The 18,369-nt window shown below is 49.6% G+C and overlaps 7 protein-coding genes across 7 annotated transcripts; 2 read left to right on the top strand and 5 right to left on the bottom strand.

Annotated features, from left to right (window-relative positions):
* Positions 1-115: 115 nt before the first annotated feature.
* ASPSYDRAFT_152293 (DNA ligase (ATP) CDC9) lies at positions 116-2,958 on the bottom strand (the record flags this gene model as incomplete). The annotated part of the gene is made up of 4 exons (XM_040842178.1): positions 116-664; positions 720-950; positions 1,005-2,814; positions 2,891-2,958. The coding sequence occupies 4 exons, from the start codon at positions 2,956-2,958 to the stop codon at positions 116-118; spliced, it is 2,658 nt and encodes an 885-aa protein (XP_040702565.1).
* Positions 2,959-3,614: 656 nt separating this feature from the next.
* ASPSYDRAFT_31401 (uncharacterized protein) lies at positions 3,615-7,204 on the top strand (the record flags this gene model as incomplete). Its single annotated transcript, XM_040844871.1, has 2 exons — positions 3,615-3,647; positions 3,704-7,204. The coding sequence occupies 2 exons, from the start codon at positions 3,615-3,617 to the stop codon at positions 7,202-7,204; spliced, it is 3,534 nt and encodes a 1,177-aa protein (XP_040702564.1).
* Positions 7,205-7,645: 441 nt separating this feature from the next.
* Positions 7,646-8,908, bottom strand: ASPSYDRAFT_151615 (translation initiation factor eIF5; the record flags this gene model as incomplete). Its single annotated transcript, XM_040842113.1, has 1 exon — positions 7,646-8,908. The coding sequence occupies one exon, from the start codon at positions 8,906-8,908 to the stop codon at positions 7,646-7,648; it is 1,263 nt and encodes a 420-aa protein (XP_040702563.1).
* Positions 8,909-9,931: 1,023 nt separating this feature from the next.
* On the top strand, positions 9,932-10,772 carry ASPSYDRAFT_151140 (putative isochorismatase family hydrolase; the record flags this gene model as incomplete). Its single annotated transcript, XM_040842073.1, has 4 exons — positions 9,932-9,962; positions 10,026-10,041; positions 10,113-10,166; positions 10,250-10,772. 4 exons carry the CDS (start codon positions 9,932-9,934, stop codon positions 10,770-10,772), a joined length of 624 nt encoding a protein of 207 aa, XP_040702562.1.
* Positions 10,773-11,009: 237 nt separating this feature from the next.
* ASPSYDRAFT_31398 (uncharacterized protein) lies at positions 11,010-12,705 on the bottom strand (the record flags this gene model as incomplete). Its single annotated transcript, XM_040844870.1, has 2 exons — positions 11,010-12,433; positions 12,504-12,705. 2 exons carry the CDS (start codon positions 12,703-12,705, stop codon positions 11,010-11,012), a joined length of 1,626 nt encoding a protein of 541 aa, XP_040702561.1.
* A 963-nt stretch (positions 12,706-13,668) lies between these two features.
* Positions 13,669-15,117, bottom strand: ASPSYDRAFT_45152 (SGNH/GDSL hydrolase family protein). The gene is made up of 5 exons (XM_040846983.1): positions 14,648-15,117; positions 14,554-14,593; positions 14,373-14,451; positions 13,908-14,304; positions 13,669-13,838 (listed from the first exon to the last, which is right to left on the bottom strand). Exons 1-5 carry the CDS (start codon positions 14,772-14,774, stop codon positions 13,705-13,707), a joined length of 777 nt encoding a protein of 258 aa, XP_040702560.1. The 5' UTR covers positions 14,775-15,117; the 3' UTR covers positions 13,669-13,704.
* A 300-nt stretch (positions 15,118-15,417) lies between these two features.
* On the bottom strand, positions 15,418-17,145 carry ASPSYDRAFT_31396 (putative MFS transporter; the record flags this gene model as incomplete). Its single annotated transcript, XM_040844869.1, has 4 exons — positions 15,418-15,541; positions 15,609-16,353; positions 16,411-16,834; positions 16,894-17,145. 4 exons carry the CDS (start codon positions 17,143-17,145, stop codon positions 15,418-15,420), a joined length of 1,545 nt encoding a protein of 514 aa, XP_040702559.1.
* Between the last annotated feature and the right edge of the window lie 1,224 nt (positions 17,146-18,369).

Below are 18,369 nucleotides of genomic sequence, written 5' to 3'. Positions count from 1 at the left end.
TAGACGCCTGCACATACCCTGAAGCCATATTTCAACCAAGCTGGATAGCAAGAAGACCACAACATGCGTATACCTCAAAATGAAAGAAAAAGCATAGCTGGGAAATCATGAAACCTCAGTACTCGAAGTCGTCATCTACTCCTCCCTTGCCTGAGCTCTCCTTCGCCACAGCTTCTTGTTTTCTATACATCTCTGCAACAGCCTTAGTGGTAGTAGCTTGCTCGGGCTTTTTGTCATCCCTCGACTTAATGAATCTGGGGAATCGCAAGGATACACCCTTCCCACTACCACCTGTTGTGCCAACGAACTCGTCCGCTGCAGCCTTGTACCGAGGACTAAGAGTTAGATCCGCGGTTTTGATTTCCCAGACGAGACGAGGTTCGAACCAGACGTCTGGTTGGTCTTTGGGTACCGTGGAATGTAAGTAGAAGGGTTTGGCGCGGTCGATTGTAAGTGGGGAGAGGGTTTGATGGAGCTCTTCGAGGACGGTTTCGGAGAAGCCAGTGCCGATGTTGCAAATTGATTCGTATACTTGGGTGCTGGGATTGTAGGCGGCCAGGAGGAACGCGCCGTAGACGGATGTGCGTTTTCCACGGCCATAGTAGGCGCCCAAGACGACAAGGTCGAGGGAGTCGCCGACGCCGGCGAGGTAGTCTTTTTTTACCTACGGGGAACTGTTAGTCTCTTTTACTGTGTTTGGATGTTATTGGAAAGCGTACTTTGAGCCAGTTTCGACTTCGTTTGCTTGGCTCGTAGCCGCTCTCTTCTGTGTCAAGCATCTTTACCATCAAGCCCTCACAGGAGGCTTTGACACTCTCGTCTAGGAGGTTTTGGATTTGGTCTAGATCGTTCGTGTCTCCATATTGGGCGAATTGGAATTCGCCTTCGGTCAATTGGAATGACTCGTGTAGGAGCTCACGGCGTTCTCGTAGTGACTTCTTCACTGTAGGCTATTCACTGTAAGTGTTATGAATTAAGAGTGATAATGTGGACACTTGACATACCTCTCCATTTAGGAAAAGGAGATCAAATGCAAACACACAAACTTTGACCTTGACGTCTTCTGCCTTGACATCTTTCCTCTTTCGAGTCATTAGTTGTTGGAAAGGGAGGACCTTCTTGGTCTCTACATCCCAGGCGACAGTCTCGCAATCCAAGACAAAGCTTTTCACACCGGGTTTAATCCACGTGCTGAGTTTAGCCAGAACATCGGGGTATTTCTTCGATAAGTCCTCGGAGTTACGAGAGAAGATAGAGGCAAGCCCAGCGTTGTCTCCTTTCAATGTAAGTTTGGCACCGGGAAAGTTCTTTGTTTGATCAGGCGCAACATAATGGATCTGAGCTCTCTCGCCGTCGTATTTATACTCGCATGTAAATTCTTTGCCTTCAAACCGATCCAAAACTTCGGTGATGGATTTAGTTGGTTTAGCAAGCATAGGCTTGATCGGGATACCCGGTTGCAGTTTGCAGTGTTCGTGCAGGTTGGACAGACCATGCTCGAGCATGGCAGGAATTATTACTTCGTAGGCGGGTAATTCGCTGTACACCGTTTTCAGAATTGCCTCGCCCTCGGCCAATTTATCGGCGGATGGGGGTTTCTCGTCCTTCAAGGCAGACTCATGAGTAACAACAGCCTGAGCAAGAGCAACGAGCACGGTTTTTTCTGCCAATCCTAGTCGTAACTTGCCTTCCAGAAACCGCACGATATATTTGGCTTCGCTTGGACCGCCCTTATCCTTGTTAATGTCAATTCCCTTGCTTCCTTTCCCTGTGGTCGCTGTGTCCGCAGCAGATAGTAGCTTCTTGATCCCGGATATTTTTTTGTCCTGGGAGCCATGGCCTTGAACCATAGCAATGCCGAGTAGCCCTTCGTGGACACCCCGTACCGTCAACGCCTTTGGTCTGAACATTGTGGGCTGATTTGACCTGCTCTTGGCCGCAACCAACCCTAGGTCTCCTATTTCATGCTGGTCTGCCTTGATAACAGCCAAGCTACGGCCTGTGCTCTCACCAATAGCCTTCATGATCAGAGACTCACCGATTCCTAATTCGATTCCAGCATAGTCGGCAGCGAGTTTGTTGATCATGAGCTGCACTGTAGGAAGGAAATCTTGAGGAGTGAGACGAAGGACTTGTCGGAGGAAGAGCGAGCAGTGGGCGAGAATTTGAAGTCGCTTCGTCGTCATTTCAATCAGAGAGAATGTCGTACATAGTGCAGCGTATGGGACCGGTTCACCTGCTTTCCAATCAGGGTACGGATCGTTTCCGCTTCCTTTTAGAGTGGCCTGGACTTTCTCAATCTCTTCCTTCTTCAGCTCAGGCTTCTCTTCCGCCTCATCCTCACTGGCAGACAGTTCTTCCTCGGCCTCCGAGACCCCAGGATCCTCTGGCGTCATGTCTCCGGATGCTTTTTCCATCACTTTTGGCGCGGGAGCTGGTTTGGCTGCCTTGCGCCCTTTCGAGCTCTTGGGGGAAGATTTGGGCTCTGCTTCAGCCGCGCTGGGTTCGTCCGATGTCGTCCGCCGCCTCTTATGACTGGGTTGTATAACATCGCTCTCTTCACTATCACTTGATTCCTCGTTCTTGTGTCTTTTATGGGGACTTTGGTTTGCACTCTCGCCATCCTGGGCCACCTCAGGCCTCACCTCAGATACCTCGGTCATATTGGCATCCTTGTCACTTGTCCCATTTTGGACCCCCGGTGACGGCTCCTTCTTCGGGTCACTTGCGGAGGAACCTGGCTTGTTTCGATTGCCGCCAAAACTAAGGGTTGTTTGTTTTTTGGGTGCGTCGGAGTTTGACCCGAAAAACCTCCTGTATGTTGAAATAAGTACGTTAAAACGAGACAGAATAACAGAGTAGGTTCAGAATATGGTCTTGCAAGCCGCACCCGAGTGTCAATTGGGAATCTTTAACGTACCCCAGTGTTGCCTGCTTCCCTTCCTTAAGATCCGGCATTGTCGAAGTAAATGGCCGAAATGGATTAGAGGTAGGATCGGTATATTTAGCTGAGCACCGTGAGTAATAGAGAATACTTCGTAACTGTATGCGCTGGAGAGGAGATGCGACACAGAGGTTAGGGTAAGCGCACAGAGCAGCAATTGAAGCTTTGTTGCGAATTGGGGTTTGGATCATGGACAAGACAGGAGGCGCAATGGCATTTGCGAAATGACGTAGGAGAAGCATTAAGCGGTCACAGGGGACTGACTCTGCATGTTAAATACAGTGAAGCAAGCAGGCATACTGGGATTTGGGAACGGGATGACTGCCTGCCAGGCTGTAGGCGGCAGACGCCTTGTCAAACGCGACAAGACGCGAGCCTCCTCCCAATCACGTGTGTCATTATAGATAAGAATACGAGACAAATAGAGCAAACATAAACTCACCGCTATATAAAATTGGCAGAAAGTGCGGGCGAAGGCGGAGAGCCAATAAGGTGCATGGATAATGGGCCAAGTTCTCATTTATCCTTCAACTTCTCTCATCACATCCTGTTTAGCTTACAGCTATCTTACTGAGCATTGCGTGGTGGGCTTCCGATACTTGATTGCTTTGGGCCAAATGGACAGGGACCGGGCTCTTCAACCTTGCCGCACCGCACGCCCATAGGCCAAATGGAGAGCTCGAGACAGGAAGCTTTTAGGAAGGTATTTTCCGTCAAATCTGTATGCCTTGTAGGTCAGCAGGCTGATTCGAATACAAGCTTCGCGAACCCTGTGTTGAATTAAGTTCTATTGGGCTGAAGTTTCGTGGGCACCAAGCTAGCCCCAGTGATGTCCTCAACACACTTCGTTCTGTGTACAATGTTTTGGATGAACTCGCCGGCAAGTATGCTTTGGATGAGAAGTTAGCCGAATATGCGTTCTTTCCATTGGCACATATTTTCAATGAATCGAAGAGGACGCCGGTTAATGTTCTGGAGCTGGCAGTTAACTGCCTTCGGCTACTCGTTAAGGAGGGATGGAAGGCACGCCTGTCTCCCCAGATGGGAAAGCAGTTGGTCATTTTACTAACACTGATTGTGGGTGGTGCACCGGGAAGTACAAATGGAGACAAGTCTGCACAATCCTCTATCGAACTGGAAATCGCGGGTTTTGACTGCCTCTTTGCCATATTTGATGTGCTGTCCGGGCCTGTAGCAGAGCAGACAATTTACCATGAGATTGGCACCGCGACGGTCGTTGATCAGACAGTGTATCTTTTGCTTGAAGGGATCGGGAGTGATCAATCTGATGAGCTTTGTACTTCTGCCGCAAAAGCTCTCCAAGCACTCTATCGGCGCGTTACTGATCGTGTTGTGCTCGCGAGTATAATGCCCCGGACCGTCTCGGCGTTAACAAAGGTGCTGAAACCGACAACTCAAATCAGGCGATCATATAAAATGATTACTATATGCTTAAATATACTCGCCCATATGCTGAAAGCAGTTCTAAACGACCAAGCGAACGCACGATTATCGTTAAAGACTACCCAGCCCCAGCAGGCCGACGAAAGATTGGTGCTTGACGAGTCTTGGTTGAAGGCAACAACTACTCAAATCAAACTCGCTTTGACTCAAGTTATCCAACTGAGGCGACATGGTCGAGAGGAGGTTCAAGGGGGACTATTGGGCCTGTGCATTATGGTTGTAGAGGACTGCCGGACCACGTTGCAGGATTCAATACCCGTGCTAGTTGAAACCATCATTGTTCTGTCGGATTTAGACGAAGAGCAGACACCAAATAACGCATATTCATCACTAAAACATCTTGCTACTACCTATCCCATGGTGCTAGATTCTCTCAAGGAGTCTCTGCACACCTGGCTTACCGCATTTCCGCGGACAATGCAGAGCAATGATGATACAGCAAAACAATGGGCCATAAAGCAAATTACCACTGCTTTCCAGACTCTATCTGAAATCCAGTCTGGGTCCGATCTACTTACCAATAACTTGACAACCGGACTATGTGACAGCGTCGCTGTCATTGTCAATCATGCGTCCAGTGCGCTCCAGCCACTCAATTCAGAGCCGACAAACCAAATGTTAGAGGTCCTTAGCCCTGAGCGTGAGTTTTCTGAGTTCTCACCGGTGCTGTTAGACCATAGGAGTCAGCAGCAGACTCTGAGAGACCTTCAAATCATGATTACGAGGCTCAACTTCTCTAGCTCTGCTAGTGACATTACACGGTTGATCGTCAATCGTATCAATCACGAGCAGGGAAACTCAACCATCGCGCCATTATGGCTCGCCACAACGTTCCTCAAGAATACCCCACAGTTTATGAGCGGCTTTGACGAATTCATTTCAATCGATCACCTCGAGCCCGCACGTCCACACTCGACTAGGGCTAATATGATTGAAGAGCTATATTACATCTCATTGCCAATTCTGAACGAGCCAATGTCTGATAGCACCAGCGATTGGCGAGTGTCAGCACTTGCCCTAGAAGTTGTTGCCCTCCAAGCGGAGGAGTTGAAGGAAGCTTTCCGGCCTGAACTCATGGATGCATTGTATCCGGTTTTGCAACTCCTAGCATCTAGCAACCAAGCCCTTCAAAAGCATGCAATGGTTTGCCTCAATATTCTCACTCGAGCCTGTGGCTACCCTGATACCAGCACCATGGTTGTCGAAAACGCCGACTACCTGGTGAACTCCGTGGCTCTGAAACTGAATACTTTCGATGTATCACCCTATCCTCCTCAGGTTCTCTTGATGATGGTGAAATTATGCGGTGCGCGACTCATTCCTTACCTAGATGATCTAGTGGACTCGATATTTGGGATCTTAGATCTCTACCACGGATACCCAAGACTCGTCGAGTTGATGTTTAAAACGCTGGCTGCTATTATGAAGGAAGGAACGAGAAACCCAGCGATTCTAGCTATTGAAAATGGTAGTACTGAAAGCGCGCTTGACCATCGAAAACGAAAGTATCGGGAGTTAAGCATTGCTACTCTTGCCGAAGACATTGCCGATCGAAAGATCAAAAGAGTTGAATATGCCGAGTCGAAAGGAGCTGACAGTGGAGGGTTGGCTCATCCAACCCGACCTTGGGGCGCAGAGCGCGAAGACGCCCAAACGGATGCCGCCGAGGGCGATCCTCTGTCAGATATACTGGATAAATCCGAATCGGATGAGCCGCTACCACCACCTCGTGAGCCTGATGATGCTGAGAAACCTTTGAGCAAAACGCATTCGCTTCTCCTTCACATAGTCAAGTCTTTGCCCGCACACCTCTCTTCACCATCGCCATACCTTCGCCGGTCATTGCTTTCCATACTTATAGACATCCTTCCCGTTCTCGCTGCGCATGAAAATAGTCTCCTACCCCTTATCAACGATCTATGGCCGGCTGTAGTTTCAAGAATCAGTTTTCCTTCTTCCTTCAGTGCGCAGCATGCCCCAACCGTACGGATAGGAGGCGACACACCCGACAACCACAACCTACAAGACCGCGCGAAGCAGGGAACCGATGAGTACGACTTCAAGGAGGAGACGTTTGTAACAACAACGGCCTGCAAAGCTGTAGAAACCATGTTTAAATCCGCCGGCGATTTCATGGCATCCCGAGTCGAAACGGAATTCCCACGTTGGGAGCGCCTATACAATCGTGCCTGGGAAAGAGTACGCCAGGATACAGACAAGGTGATAGATCGGCAAACTCAACAATTGCTTCAAGATGCGGAGACCGATGATCAGCCGATAGTGCTCGCTGCCACAACGCAAACTCCACCTCTGGCATTCATCCAGTCACTGTCTCTTACTAAGGCTGGGTCCGTTTCTGGCTCGCGCGCGTTCACACCCCATCATACGCTCTGGCGAGCAATGGTCTCGTTATTTTTAACCTTGATCTCTCATGTTCGTCTTCCATTATCCGTGGGTGATCGAATCTGCCACCTCCTCGGGGAATGGATAGCTCGATATGCAGGTCCAACATATTACTTCTCTCGTCCAACACGGTTGCCTGAAGATAACAAGTCCGCGACTCAATCAGAAGAAACGGAGGCCGACTCTATTGAAAAAGTCATCCAGGCCATGGAAACCTGGAACGCAGATTTGACCTGGTTTATCTTCCAACAGCAGATCGCCCAGTTTCAAGCCACTTTAAAGGCGAAGAAGAAGGATTCAAGAATCAATGAAATTTCAGAGAGTCATACCGGAGTGTTCAAATCGGCAGCATTTGCTGGAGGTCAACTGAAATTTGCGGGAATGGTTTTCTAGTATAGATAGAACAATGTTATGGTATTGCATCTCAGTCGTCTGTTACCCTTGATAGAATAATAGTGTTTGACCGTGTTTGTACTCAGCTATTTTGGTGACATAACGATGTTTACCAAACAACTGATTATGCAGTGAAAACTACACCGGGCCCTTTCGACAGGCGTGACTACGTAATCGTACAGTGGTTGCTTAGAATTAAGGAAGATGAGTAATTGGTAAGGTGCCTAGAGAGCAGAGATATTCCTATTCAGGGCTAAAATTACGACCAATAAGGTCATTCTGTTAAGCTAGCTCTAGAATAGGAGAAACAACAATTCAAATCTCAAATCTGGCAGTCTGGGCGAACAAGCTAGAACGAGTGACAGTAGTTGGAGTCTGAAGAAGTCGCAGTATCAAAACCTGAAGTTCCTTGAGCAATGGGATTTCTGCGCGCTCGACGATCTACTCGTCATCCTCGCTCTCATCGTCACTCTCGGCGCTCTCGAGCCATTGGAGGAAAGGTTCGGCAGCCTTGCGGACCTTCTTGCTGGTCTGGATGTCTACGTACTTCTTGCTGGCTTTCGAGCACCAGGCCTTGAGGGTCTCCTCCGAAACGAGGTCATTCTGGTAGTAACCGAGCAGAATAGCGGGAACCTTGGAAATAAGCTCAGGGTGTTCCTTGCCGACGAAACGCTCGGTACCGCCAAGGAAGGCCTTCTCGTGGCGCTCAGAAGTGATCAGCTTCTTAAGCATAAGGGAGCGGTCTTCGATTTGCTTGGCGATGTTCTCATCGAAGATGGTCTGAGCAAGAACCGCCAGGGTCCTGTGCTTGGACTCGATACCGAGCTCCTTGGCCTTCAAGTAGATTTCCACATCTTCGACCTTCGAGACCCCACCCTTCTCACCGGAAGTGCTGATAATCCAGCTGCCCAGTTCATCGTAAACCGAAGGACCTTCGGCACCCTCGTCGTCTCCATCATCAAGGGCAAGAGCACGCTTCAAGTCATCAGGAAGTTCTTTGGCACGGGCCTTCACGGCTTCTTCCGAGACGTCGACAGCCCAATTGTCGTCCTCAACTCCATCATCCGCTTCGATATCCTGGGCCGCACGTGTAAGCTCATCGTCGCTGTTGGCTTCCAGAGCGACATCGCCATTCTCATCGCCATTATCCGAGTTGCTATCACCTGGGCTACCATTCTCTCCGTTGGCTGCAGAGTCCTTCTCCTTGTTCCGTTCACGGCGAGCCTTCTTGGCAGCCTTGTCCCTTTTCCCTCCCTTGCCTGAGGCGTTGTTTCGGACAATGAAGGTGCTTAGCTTGAGGCGGGGGTCAACGTCCGAGCGCTGCCCACAAGCTTTACAGTCCAAAATGATTTTCTCGTCCTTGATGATGACGTCGGTTTCAGGGTTCTTGCATTTTTTGCAGAGAACGAACTTGGAAATGAATCCGTCAAGATAGTCTTGAAGTTTTCTGGCATCATGGGCACCGTTGATAATCCAGCGGTCATCAGTAGGCTTAGCATTGGCTTGCGCACCAAGTTCAAACCCAAAGTACTTGATGACGTAGGCTGGAGGACGGCTCAAAGAACCAGCCACCGAGTTTAGGTTGACGACCACGGTCTTAATACCGTTTCCCTTGCCTTCGATTTTAGATTGCAAGGGCTCCATCTTGTAACGGTAGAAGGGGTCGGTGACATCCCGACGAATGTTGATGTTGTTGGGTGCCATGATGACGGTTGTAGACAGAATAAATTTTTATTTTTCAGACGGATTCAGAAAGTCGACGGACAAGATAAGAAGCGGAGGGAACCAGGACGGGGGATATCTTCAAGAAACAAGACATACGCCGCGAGTCACTCGAATTTTTGTTGGTGAAATGGTGGCGGTTTTCTAGGCAGGACGACTAGAATAGCGAAGAAGGCGGCCCTTTAGGGTGTTTCAGCCACAAGACTTCGAGTAGTAACTACAAGGTTTCGATATAGAGCGAAACGTATGCAGCTTGAGCGGCAGGTGGTGGTCGAAATCTCTGACGCAGGACGAATACATAGACAACTTCTCGGTATCTCTTTCTGTGGCTTTCTCTGGCGGGGAGAGAGACAAACCAACGTGTGGTTCTGCTGGAAAAAAAAGCGAAGTAGGCGAACGGTCAGACTCCTTGTGACGCTTGGTTGACGATGTAGAGCTGACAGGCGAACTGTGCAGTACTAACCAGAGTATTTAGGGGCTGAAAAACCTTTAAACGCAAATTCGACAGCTCCAACAGCGAAGTTTGACAATGGAACAGAGTCCAAAGCTGATGACAACAGATGAAACTGATATGTGAAGTTGAAAATGGTGGTGAGAAAAGAGAAGGAAGAGAGAGGGAGAAAGAAAGCCAGGATCAAGAAAAGGAACCGACCGTTGTGCCAAGCACCAGTCTTTCTTTCTTAGTCAGGATGAAAAAAAAGCAAAAGACCCCACGCTGTTGAGCTAGGCAGCAAGGCAGCGACCCGGGAGCCTCGGGCTCGGGACTGAGACCTCAGGCCATTTTTGTCCATTGTCTCCGAGCAAACTCCGTGAGGTCTGTCACGTGCGTTGAATAAGTAACTGCCGAAAGCCTTATTTGTCAGGCCTCAAGCTCTGTATCTTCCCCGCATGTCCCCGCGTATCTTCTCCGAAATAATCCGTCCTCAGTGCCTTTTTTGACTTCTTCTCCTTTCCAACAATCTGTCCAGCGAACAATTATCGTATATACCACATCGAACATACAAAATGGCAGCCGTTTCTAGAGCCTGTCGCATCCGTACGCCCTCATTCCAATCACTCGATGAATAACAAATCCCCCACTAACCGCGAAACATCCCAGGCAACCCAGCGGTCTTGTACGCCACTGCCCATATATATTTTACTATTAATATATTATCCGCAGTACTAACAAATCATCAATCAACAGTGTCTGCGACATGCAAGAAAAGTTCGAAAAGGCGATCTTCGAATTCCCAAAAATGTGCGCCCCTGCCCCGCCACCCCACCACCACCCTTGACCGGGACAATCGATTACCTACTAACCGACCTCACCAAACCCTATAGCGTAACAACAACAACCAAACTCCTGCGCGCGACAAACACGCTCAACATCCCGACGTACATCACGACCCAGAATCGGGGGCGCCTCGGCCCCACCGTCCCCAAGTTGCAAGAGCACCTGCAGGGCGCTAATGTGCGTGCCGACGTTGACAAGACTTTATTCTCGATGATCACGCCGGAAATTGAGAAGTTGCTTCCGGTTCCTGCTAAGGGTGAGACGCCAATCGATGCCATCATTGTGGGAATTGAAACGCATATCTGTGTGACGCAGACAACGCTGGACCTGTTGGAGAAGGGTCATCGGGTGTATATTCTTGTTGATGGAGTGAGCAGCGTTAATCCCGAGGAGAGAGGCATTGCACTAGCGAGGCTTCGGGATGCGGGGGCAATTGTGACGACGAGTGAGAGTCTCCTGTTTGAGATTCTGGCGGATGCCGGTGACAAGAATTTCAAGATGATCACCGGGCTTGTGAAGGAGACGAAGGACGAGACCAAGGAAGCATTGGAAAAGCTTTCGAAGATTTAATATGGGAGTTATAAGTGATCGTGACTTGTCATGGGTGTATTGCTACATTAAGAAGCCTGCTACCATATAGTATGAAAACGTAATCTAATTACATAGACAGAGCGTCTTCATCCAAAAAACTTTTGTACGTAGCCCAGGATTTTTCAATGAAAGTCATCACGGAGGTTACTTCGTCAGAGAGAAAGATCATGCCTTGATATATTTCAATCAGAGCATGCCTAGATTCCGTTGGGGAACTCAAGACGAATTAAGCCACGGGAAGGCCGAGGCACCTCCAATCGGATTGGGAGTGAGTGGCTTTCCCGTTCGACTACCATCGGGCGACGTTACTGCTGATGAAGGACCAGTAGCCTCACTGCTGAAGCTACCAGGGGCCGTAGCCGAGACAGACCGGTTTGACGGTTTGGAGGGCCGCAGCACCTTCATCGTACGCGGTCGAGAGGGTTTCCCCGCTCCAGGGGCACTCTGATCAGTTTTTGTGTCGCGTTTCCACGAGCCCCATACCCCAGCTGGCTCCGCCTTTGAGACACCACTTGCTTGCGTATCAACCGATATAGTAGCCTTGACCGGTGCCTGGTTCCCACCGTTCTCCTTGCCGTGCTCCAAGTCATCCGAAGTCCGCGTGGCTTGGCTATCCCTGAGTTCTGCGGCAAAATCTCGACCTGAAGGGGGCGCTGGAGGAGCCTGTTGAGGAAGCTGAATAGGTTTCCCAATGACACCAGCAACAGGGGGATTATCTACATCAGTACGATCACCCTTCAAATCGAGTGACGCTCGAGATATGTCTCCTGAGCTCATGTCTCCTGAAGTCGTATGTAGACTTTTAAAGACAGAGTCACTTTCGGGTCGTACCAGAGGGATTGAAACCTTATTTCTATCATCATCGACCATAATGATCTTGTCTTGCGAGAACAGAATGTCGGCGTTATGGGCACGGAGTATATCACTGCCAAGAATGATCTGGACGGAGTTGTCACCGGGGTCGACATGATGAACAAGAAAACGAATTGATAATGTAGGAACTTGGGGCGTAGGGCTACTGGAGCGCGATGACGCCTGGTGCACGCTAGCTTCGGGAAGGTACACTGGGAGCTTGATATACTGCGAGTCCACTTCCTGCACCAGCTGGTCCTCAAGACCTAGCTTTTGAACCATGGGGTAGCCCAGGCAAGACTTGTACGAACCGCTGCACACCGCCGCATAAAGAAGTGAATCGTTAGAGAAATTTGTGGTCATCCAACACCGAATAATCGCTGGGACTGGCCCTAAGAGGAATAGGCCTGGGGGAGGAATGAGAGGCGAGTCACTCATTATTGAACTCATCATCCTGTTAGTTGTTTCTAACCCCAGGCTGTTGGTCCGAGCAGAGTGATGAGAATGTCCCGACGAGCTTTGCCTCCCATCTGACCGATGTGACAGAGATCGCTCACTTAGAGGAAGGCTCCCCATTCCGCTCCCGGTTCGTATTGGAAGCTCACTACTTGACCTGTTGGCTTGCCCGTAATACCCGTGGATGGCACTTTCGTCAAACCGAACACTATTTGCCCTTGACGTTCCCCGTCTTGGTTCATCTTCAGTATCCAGACCCATGGCACCCATGCCGTGGTGTTGTCCCTGATCGAAGCCCTTGAAAGTATCGGCAGTGGATGGGAAAACGGGTTCTGTGGCAATAAGATATATGATTAGCGAAGACTCAGAAAACAGGACGAGCAACATGCACCAACACCATACCTGTTGGTACTGTACCGCCTACAGAGCTCGGAAAAGGTGATAAAGGGCCCCAGACACTTTTCAACCTTGCATCCTCGTCCCTTCGGCGTTCAAGTCTGGCAATCCGTTCCGCCTGCTCAAACTGTGCGGCGTGGAGATCTTTCAACTCTTCAAAAACGCGCCAGATATCATCGCGTGAAGCAAAGGGATACTGCGCATCCATTATCCGGGTTGAAGCGGAGGAGAGGAACAAGAAGAAGTAGGTCTAGCGTTGCAAGAGGAGAGGGCAAATCACTCGAAGACGTTGAGCAAAGAGTGGCCTGATGAAGTCTCACCCAGTATGTTGAGAAAAAGACATACACACCAATCCCAGAAAGCACCAGTGTTGCTTTCGACACCAAATACCTTTTCGTTTGACCCTCACTTCTAGCCAGGCCACGTTACCGCTGAAACTCCTCCGCCCTCGTACACTGTGAGACGGCCCAATGGCCGTCCACCCGAAATACTATGAGCAGGTATGTGGTAATCTTCTCAAGATATCAACCTATGAATAGTTGGAGTGCGAAGGTATTATAGAAACGAGGTTGAATTGGAAAACGGTGTATGGAAATGAGAAAAGGCTTGAAACGGTCAATGAAGGGTATGCGAAGGCGAAGACGAAAGGCAGTGGCTCGGAGCGGAGAAGCGGCTTAGCGTGCGTAACTAGGTATACAAGCGTCCAGTTCAAAAGCGGCGAACTGGGGCAGTAGTACCCGAATGTGAGGATGGGAAGATGGTCTCTGGGGTCCGGAGTATTTTGGGACGCTGAAACTTGACACGGGCTGGAGCTAGGAGGCTGCTCTTCCGACGGTTTCGAAGGGAGGGGAGTAAGAGCGAATTTGTTCCGCGGGGAGTTGATTCAAATTCGAGGGAAGGTAAGTGCCAGTCGCCTATAGATTAAAGTAATAATTTAAGCGCCGATATTAAAAAAAGTGGACGATTGAGAAATTAGGAAAAGGACAAGAGGCCACACGGAGTGGATGTTGGACAAGAAATCGTGAGGGGATCGTAACATCGACGACACTACATCACAGCCTTGGCGGAAGTAATCCAATTCTAGACCGCTTTTGAATTCTATCTTTAACTCGTGGATATTCTCCTTTAGATTCACAATCTTTGAATATTTCTAACCCAGTTTTAACTAAATGCCATCTGCAGCAGAGTTTCCCCCACAGCCACCCGATCATTTCGGAGCCTCCATCCACGGCGGGAACACTTGAGGAAGCTTCCCTGGTGCTTGGTCAGGCCAATTTGTTTGAATAGCCTTGATAACCTCGTCGTATACAATACGGTAACCATCTGCCGTCAGATGTAGCCCTTCATGTTCAAGTTAGTTTCCCGCTCCACTTCACAAGCGCGAGTCGGAGGGGGAGGGGAACCACGAACCATCCGTGAATAAACCTGCGAACTTCTCATCATTCGGTGCTTCCCTAGACCCAATAAGAGGCTGCCCCTCCTTCCAACCGACGGCCGTCATGAAAGCCGCCCATAGGTCAACAACTGGAACATTCAGAGAGTCTCCGACCTCGCGCGCAGCCTTTGCATACTCCCTCGTGCGCCTGTTTGTCCGCGTGGGGTGAACGTTCCCCTTTTCCTCATCGAATCCTTGCAGCTGGTATTCATTAATGGGTGTCGGTGCAATAATCAGGATGCGCGGCTGCTGGCCCAACGTTGCAGGGTGTTGAACAATCCAAGCCAAGTTCTTCTTGTAGACGTCTAATGGGATATGCTGTTTGTTGTTAGATTCGAGGAGCGATGAATCGTTCGCCCCGAACCAGATAGTCTACAATAGATGTTAGCTAGCTCGGACACCATTTCTCATATGAAGGGGTCTATCGAGCTCAGTATTACCAGAAACCGAACAGAGGCTGTCTCCGGTCTCGGGAAGAACTTTGGAAACACCTTGACAGCATGCGCGGTGGTATACCCGCTGCAGAGATGACCCGGGGGATTTCGTCAGTGGAACCATCACCGTCGTGCTCCCGTTTCAAACACTCATCATATAGTGGAGGACGAAATAAGTAAAACGCACCCGAATCCGCGATTGATTACATCCAAGACCCTCGAGTAAGCTACCACAGCGTTAGCGAGCCCACCCACGAGCAGACCGTAAGAGAACCACTAACCATCCTGCAATGCGGGCTGGAACCCAAACCCTTGCTCCTGGTTCGAAGACATCTGGGTGATCGAGTCTCCGAAGAGAATAAACTGATCGTAGGGCTTGTACAACATGTCCTCATCGGCGGGCGACATGGCGAGTGTGTGCGTGCGCGTTTGTAAGACTTGGATTCAGAAACAATGGAATTTGTTTGTGTGCAAGTTGGTGGCCGAGCAGTTTCGGCCTGGAGGAAGAAGATAGTTTATATGAGAACTGGGCCGGTCTATAGGTGGATAAACGTCGCGACTCTCTTCCGCGCTAAGATTGACACAAGCTTCCTGTCTGATTTCACCACTGGCCCCGTCCACAGTCTGTTGACAGTATTGACTCCCAATTCGGCGGGGCACAGTTTCTATTTTGCAGTTTCGCTGGGCTGCGTGGGACGTAAGGTTAGGAGCGACATGGAGTCAATACTTTAATTATTAGAAGGAAGCCGGGTAATGGATGAAGCAAATGGGCCATTTCTCGATTACCCCACTACGGAGTACAGTCCTGCTTCGGATAATTTATGCTTATTTCCCGCTGTTATCTCGGTCCCCGCAAGCCCGAGATTCTGCTATTCGCCGAGATTTCTGTATGGTCAATTAAACAAATCCAATATTGACAACTAGTCTCTGATTCATATATGGGCTTCGGTGGAAGTGCAGCGGTTGTCTTTCAACAGCTTGTCATGTGCCGAACAACGATAAGGAAACTGCACTGATATATACTTGACCACAGTTACCCAGTGCCGTCGTATTAACGCCACTTCGCCCCAAAAACATGAACAGGAATAATCAGCAAAAAGCTAAATACGAACATAAGAGCGGCAGCAACACCCGAGCTCGCAGCAACACCGACGTTGCTGAACATATCAGGGAACCTAGCGGCGAGTTAGCCACACACCCACATGTACACTTCGCAGTACATGGAAAAGAAGGGGTTCATACCAAAACGGTCCGATAAACCCCCATACCTGTCGAACGAATGTAACAAACACTCCAACACTACCGGAGTCTTGGGGGTAGGAATCAACGGCATATGTGACCATTACCGTGGTGACAAGTTGGTTGCCGAACGCTGCGATGGCAGTGCCGACAATTGGTGAAACTTGCCAATGGCCTTCTGGAGCCTGCTGTGTGCGGACCAAGAACACTATAACACCAACTATAGCTAGGATAACACCGGGATAGCTAAGCCAGAGACGAAACTCTGGTTCTGGCCTTGCTTGGAGCTTCCGCGTGCGACGATTCATCCAAGCATCGGACATGGAGCCTCCGATTTGTTCGCCTAGGATAGTGCCGATTATGACACCGAGAAACTGGAGCCCGAGTTGTTCTGCGTTTAATTCGAATTTCTCTTGTAAGAGCTGAGGAACTTCAACGGTGATCAAAACACTGCCGAACAAGAAGACCATGGCATAAGCAAATGCGGGAATGAAAACTGTCGGGCGGATGACCAGCGTGAGAGGGTGGTAGAATTCGCTGAACTTCAGCGGCGTGGGATCTATTCGGCGAAACGAGAGGTATTGGCTGCGGAAACTTGATGACGAGTTGTCTTGATTACCGCTGACAAAACGGGTTTCGGCGCCGAAAAGGATATACAGGATGAACTGTACTCCATTGGTTATTGCAAGGACCCAGAATATCCAGCGGTATCCTGCGCGATTTGCGACGAACCCAAAGATCAAAGGACCTGCGATAACTCAATATTAGCAAATGAGGGTTGAGAATGGTAGGCCAGGAGACTTACCAACTGGGACTCCTAGAGTGACCATCAACGTCCAGATTCCCAGATATCGACCTCGTTCCTTTTTGAAAAACGTTTCTGTTACAACTGCACTCCCAATAGCTGCTGCCGGTGAGATGAAAAACGCAGTCAATGCTCTGCATGCTGCCATTGACGCATAGTCTGGACTTTTCGCGCAACCAACATTGCAGACTAAACTCAGAATGGTCGACAGTAGGAATATCGGGCGACGGCCGTATCGATTAGACAGCGGTTTCCAGAATAGGGGTGCGCCTCCCAGGATAGCAATCTGGAGAGAGGTGAGGTAGCTAGCTCTCTGGATAGACACTCCAAGGTCGATAGATATGTCCTCGTACGCGGGAATAATAGAGGCCGTGAAAGTGGACATCCATGCGTGAAAGGCGACAAGAATGAGGTTTGCAGTTTTCTATGAACAACCGAGCATAGGTTAACAGTGTGTCAAACATCCAAGGATTATGAACATACCTTCCATCTTGGCCAGTTGTATGGATCAGCGTGAAACGCACTTGGAAGAGGATCCAAATCCAACGTTCCATGACGCTGCAGAAGATATTCGCGATGGGCCTCGGATAGACTTGAAGCAGCTAATTCAGATGCAGAAACTTCGACTTGGTTCTCTGAGTCTTCGAGAAATTCACTGCAATCCTTCTCTGAATTCGGATCATGCTTGCTGATGGGAGGCGAATGAGATGGAGCCTTTCTTATTTCGGACGCCATCTTGTATTACGAGAGTCCGTGGATAAAAGAAGGGTGCAGAAGATATGCTGGGGGAGATGGGGAAGATCAGAAACGGTTGATCTGGGGTAAGGAAGGTCCACCAGCCCCGGATAGAGAAAGGGGGAGTGATAGATATACCCAAATCTCTGTGGCGTCAGATACAATAACTATCGTGCTAGTAAAAATGTATAAGAGCTAAGAGAAGCAAACGAGTCCGCGCAATGCTTTCTCCAAGCCGATTAGTGACCACGTCGCGGGACAGTCCGTATCGGGCCAATGGATTCTGTGGGAATAGGGGCCACAGGATCACAGAGAAATGAAGCAATTGTGGGAATCGTGGAGATAGGCCCTGGTCCCCACAGGACAATGCATTCGGCTGACAGGATGCCTGGAGGCCGTCAACGCCCACCAGTGAACGACAGAGTCTCTGAATGAGCCTAGAATCCTTAGTAACGAGACCGTGATTTGGAGTGTGGAGATGATGTCTTGGATTGTGGGAGGATGAAAGTATCCAGAGGGCGCGGGCTATTGCTAAGCTTTACCAACCGCCCTGCCATAAAGCTTGGAGGAGCTGCCAGTGCTATCATAATTGCTTTTACTATAGGGCTGTTATCCCCGCGATTCCTCCCACAATTCTCACCAGCCTCAGTCTGCACCAGCTATTGCTAGGCAGCCTAAGCTGGCAGTACGGTGTTTATTAAACTGTCCGTCCAGTGTCTAGTCTCGTCCCGCTTGCTCCACCACCTGCACATCCGGTAGCCTGAGCTAGTTTAGACCCCGGGTGTCAACGTCGCCGGGCGAGTCGATACGGAAAGCTGGTGCCCTGGAGAATATCATAACCCTGAGAGGGACTTCGTGATGTTTGGCATTTAAGTCTAGCACACTGTTGAAAACGCCCTACTCCTCCCTCTCACCGGCGGACGAAGCTGCTTGGACCGCTAAAGTAAAATCGTCCCCAGACTTCCAAGAGATTTTCTATTTTCCAGGCTTCAAGAATATGTTCATCTTACTGCCGAAACGCCGACGATCTTCAGGCCGCCACAAGCGCCGCTGGAACCGCTTGAAGAGTTTGACAATGGACTCTGTCTTCTTCGGAAATCCATGAGTCGTTTGGCCTCTCTCCAAAAGCGCTCGGAGTTTGTGGTCAAATCTCCAGATGTTGCGTACGCTTCGGGATAATCAGAGTAAACTAAGCGGGCCCACATCAATAGACTTCCTCCAGGG

The sequence above is a fragment of the Aspergillus sydowii genome, assembly GCF_001890705.1.
Source record: "Aspergillus sydowii CBS 593.65 unplaced genomic scaffold ASPSYscaffold_5, whole genome shotgun sequence".
NCBI lineage: Eukaryota > Fungi > Ascomycota > Eurotiomycetes > Eurotiales > Aspergillaceae > Aspergillus > Aspergillus sydowii.
The sequence above is the reverse complement of the archived record's forward strand: the minus strand, read 5'-3'. Positions and strand labels throughout refer to the sequence as shown.